Source organism: Plutella xylostella, chromosome 8, assembly GCF_932276165.1.
Source record: "Plutella xylostella chromosome 8, ilPluXylo3.1, whole genome shotgun sequence".
NCBI classification, from domain to species: domain Eukaryota; kingdom Metazoa; phylum Arthropoda; class Insecta; order Lepidoptera; family Plutellidae; genus Plutella; species Plutella xylostella.
In genome coordinates, this window is record NC_063988.1 from 8234154 (window position 1) to 8238989 (window position 4836).

Here is a 4836-nt window from a genome sequence, read left to right on the forward strand (position 1 = left end):
ATCATGACCTTCCATTTTTATCTACAATAGATGATAATTTTCATAGTACTGGGAAATCTGCGATGGACACCTCTACTGGCATCCTGAGAGGAAGGCCCTATGGGGGCGTGGCTATCCTGTGGCGAAAAAGTGTCTTCAAACAAATACAGGTTTTAAAGTGCAATAGTGTGCGTATAACCGCTATTAGAGCAAGTATTCGTGATCAGTCGATATTAATATTGAATGTGTATATGCCTACTGACATGCCAGATAACTTAGTTGAGTTTACAGAGTGCTTAGGTGAACTGAATTCTATTATTGAAAACTGTGACGTGGAATGTGTGTATATGTTAGGCGATTTTAACGCCCACCCTCATACGTTATTTTGTGATGAAATGCTGAATTTTTGTACCGATCAAAAGTGGATATGCGCGGATATAGACATATTAGGTATTGACTCCGGAACTTTTACCTTTGTAAGTGAAGCGCACGCGACGAGACGGTGGTTGGACCACTGTCTAGTGACGCAATCAGCTTATCGGACTGTGACTAGTGTAAAGGTTTGTTACGATGTGCTGTGGTCAGATCATTTCCCGATAATATTTTACTGTAATCTTAGTATAGTAAGAGGAAAAAATATTAGCAATAGTTCTCAAACTAATAAAGTTATATGGGGCAATAGGAATTTAGAAGAGATTGAATCGTTTACAGATTATTGTAATAGTAAATTAAAGTTTATAGATTTCCCAGAAGAATTTAGATTGTGTTGCGACCATAATTATTGTGATAATTTAAATCATAGAAAGGTTATAGATACAATGTATAATGACTTAATTAAGGTTTTGTGTGATGCTTCTGTGTTAAGTAAGGGTAAATTTAAACAACCGTGTAAAAAACAATATATCATTGGATGGAATAAATATGTACGGGAATATCACTTGGCTGCTAGATTGAACTTTCAGACATTGATGGAATACGGCAAGCCTTCAGCGGGCCCTATTTATAACAATATGAATGAGAGTAGAAAAGTATTTAAGGCTAAATTGAAGTGGTGTCAGAACAATAATGATCGAATTAAGATGGATATGTTATCCAGACACCGAGAGGCAAATAATTTTTCTAAATTCTGGAAATGCACCAGCAGATTAAATAGTAGACCGACTTTGCCGGTGACAGTTGATGGAATCGAAGAACATAAAAAAATAGCAAATTGTTTTCGAGACCACTTTAAAATTGAATCGCCACTATCATCTACACGACTAAAGTGTGTGAGTAGTAGGGAAACGCGGGAAGGCAGTCTGAACGTTCAGTTTTCAGCTAAGGAGATATCGGGCATTTTGAAAAACATGACAAGAGGAAAATCACCAGGTCATGATGGATTGAGCATAGAACACCTTCAAAACGCAGGCGTTCATATATCTAGAATACTAGCCATGTTGTATACCTTTTGCCTTAGCCATAGATATATGCCGCTGGATATGTTGGAGACGGTTGTGGTTCCTGTCATAAAAAACCGAACTGGGGATATTTCTGACAAGAATAATTACAGACCAATATCCCTTGCAACCATACTGGCGAAAGTGTTTGATGGTCTGCTTGAGGCGAGACTTGGCAAGTATATTCGGCTTCATGATGGACAATTTGGATTTAGGCCGGGTTTATCAACGGAGGCTGCAGTTCTAGCCCTTAAGCACACCGTCAAATACTACACTGTCAGAAAAACAAACATTTATGCCTGTTTCCTGGACCTCTCCAAGGCTTTTGACTTGGTCTCCTATGATATCCTGTGGGATAAGTGTAAGGAGATGAATGTACCAGACGAATTCATTGATATTTTGCAGTATTGGTACGGAAACCAACAAAATAAGGTTCGGTGGGGTAGTGTTTACTCTGATAGGTATGGTTTGGCTTGTGGTGTAAGACAGGGCGGATTAACCTCGCCACTGCTCTTCAACCTTTATGTGAATAAGTTGATTGAGGAGCTCAGCAGGACTTATGCCGGATGCTACATTAATGGAAAAAGCGTAAATAACATAAGTTATGCAGACGACATGGTTCTGCTGAGCCCCTCAGTCAACGGACTAAGTAAGTTTAGTTTCATGGATTGAAATATAATGTTCAAAAAAGTGAGCTGATGGTGTTTAGGTCAAAACATAAGTCTCCTTCAACTTTACCTGTTAAGCTCAATGGTCAACAATTGAAAAGAGTGTCAAATTTTAAATACCTGGGCCACATAGTGACAGAAGATTTGAATGACGACCTTGACATAGAAAGGGAGCGCAGAGCGCTGGCAGTAAGGGCGAATATGTTGGCTCACAGGTTTGCTCGTTGCTCACGAGACCCTTTTTTCACCCTCCGCAAGGCACATTTCAGCCTCGAGGCTGAGGGATGGTGGTGGTATCCTCAGCTTCTCTTCTCTCATTGTGCGGAGCTCGGACTTGACGGCCTCAAGCGTTTCCGTGATGGGCTGGATCTGCTCTTTGAGGTCGACAGTGACGGGCTGCGGGAGGGACTCGGGAATCCTCTTAGAGTCTATTTTGCTGAGGATTTCTAGGACTTTGCCCATTTCGCAGTTGTCAGGCTTGATTTCATTGGGCGGCTGAGACTCCAGAATACCGACCATTTTTATGTTGAGGCCATGAATTTCAGAAGCCTTCTCAGCTTCCTTGTGCACATCCCGCCGTAGCTCATCCACCTGGTTTTTAATCGTTTCCACGCCGATTTTTATGATGGCGTGATCCCTCAGTAGGGGCTCGTTTGATGTTGTGTGGCCCGTTTGTGTAGCTACGGCGTCATTCAGCATTTTCAGACGCTGTTTAAGGTCTGCTATAGCCTCGGCCGTCTCCTTTATGAGCCTGTGTGGCTCTTGAGTCTCATATCCTTGCCAGTCTCTGATCGCCTTGGTTTCCGCCAGGTTGGCGGCCAGGTCTTTTCTGGCAAGTCCCAGTTCCCCAGCGAGTTGTTTGTTGAGCTCATTAAGGTGTTTGGTGTGTGCTCTTTCCACCCTCATCAGTTCGGTAGCATGCCTCGACCGCTCTTTCTCCAGGTTGCACCTGTGTCGCGATCTTGAATCCGAAAGGGACAGCACAATCTCATACAGACCAGCGAGACTTTCCAATGCAGTGGTCTTGTGCTCTCGCTTTATCTTGCAGGCCTGCTCGAGTGCTTCCTTCCCCTTTTGTAGCATTTCATTTGCCAGCTTCGTTGCCACGTCCATCTCTACTCCCTTGCGTTTGCCGCTGGGGGCGAAGAGCATGCTGGGCCGCCCCTTAGAGCTTACGTTGGATACGGCGAGATCGAAGCTGGATGCTTCGGACTCATTATCGGAGAGGATTTCCCTGGGAGGGGATAGGTTGCACTGCTCCCAGTTTATAACCTTTGCTACCACGGAGGCGGTCGCCGACTCCTGCTCCCGAACTGAAGACGTGGCCTCCGACTGGCTGTCTACTTGTACTTCTGTGGCGGTTGGAGGCGATGGCGACTTCCGCTTCCTCCTTTCCGGAACCTCTGGGACGGAAGCGCTCACACTGGCTTCAGATTTTGTCTTCGATGTTTTTACGGCTCTTTCCGGTGGTCCCATCCTCTCTGCCTTAGTTGTTCTAGTTGATGTTTCTTTGGTAAGTACCATTTCGCGCAGAGATCGTTGCCGTTGGGTGGTTCGTACATTGGGAACGGAATCGCAAGCTGATTTAGACGACATTTTATATTTAGGTACTTTTGCAAAAGTTTATAGAAAAACAATTTATAAGAAAAATTCAAGAGTCGTTAACTATTAATTTTACAATGCTGATAAATCTTTACTAAAATGCCCAAGACAATACTAATATTGTTATTAATTATTAATCAATAAACATGCTATATAATAATAATAATAATGTGTTTAATACACGGCTATATAATGATACAATACTATATTATGTTATACAGTATAAGCTATATCTATAAGTTATACTAATTTCTTCCTATGCCAGATATTGTTGGCTTCACCGAGTAGTCCAGAAGTCGTTCGCGCAAGGCAATCGCCTTGTGGTTGGTGTTGTGATCAATTATTTTCGTGGGGTGATTATTGAAGGGGGTCCACAATTGAGACGGGTGACATCAATAATCTTTTTATTATTTTATAATATCACCTATGACAGTTGATGATGTCGCTGTTCGCAAGTAGCAGCAATATGAATCTTGGTATGCGTGTTGGAATGTGTGACCTAGATGTGATATGTCACGTACGTAATACCTCCTCGCGTCGAGATTTGTCTTGATATCAGGCCGTACTAAGAGTTCTTAGGACACTTTGGACCCCTGCAGCGCTGATATTGACCATCCAATTTTCAAAATGCTTGCTGTACCAGATGGAGGTTTTCCAAAATAATAGGAGATAAATACCTGGAAGCTGGTGGTATGCTGGGAGAAGGTTCTGTGGACTGACCAAATTGTAGGTACCGTATCTCCGAAGTTCTTCCAGGAATTTCCTTGCCAACAGTAGTCCGTGTGAGTCACACACTATAAAAACTAAACACAACACTTTTATGCGCGTAGCTCAAAAAATACCAATTTTTTGGATTTTTTTCCGCGGAGCTGATGTTAACGTGACGGATCTATAATCAATAGGCTTAGAGTGCAGTACAACAATTCCTTTAGGATGCTAATGGGGCTGCCGCGCTACTGTAGTGCATCAGGTATGTTCGCGCAAGCTCGTACTGATGATTTTTATGCGATCAGGCGAAAAAGAGTTGCATCGATGCTATTCAGATTGCGCGGCAGTACCAACTCCATCCTGAAGGTAATTGCAGATCGGACTGACGGTCCAATATTGGAGCACTGGGTGCGAATAGTGACGGGAATAGGCTAAGTAAAAAT

The 4836-nt window shown here is 42.8% G+C and overlaps 1 protein-coding gene across 1 annotated transcript; it reads right to left on the bottom strand.

Annotated features, from left to right (window-relative positions):
- Positions 1–2311: 2311 nt before the first annotated feature.
- Positions 2312–4579, bottom strand: LOC125488873. The gene is made up of 2 exons (XM_048622572.1): positions 3542–4579; positions 2312–3458 (listed from the first exon to the last, which is right to left on the bottom strand). The coding sequence occupies exons 1-2, from the start codon at positions 3643–3645 to the stop codon at positions 2312–2314; spliced, it is 1251 nt and encodes a 416-aa protein (XP_048478529.1). The 5' UTR covers positions 3646–4579.
- Positions 4580–4836: the final 257 nt, after the last annotated feature.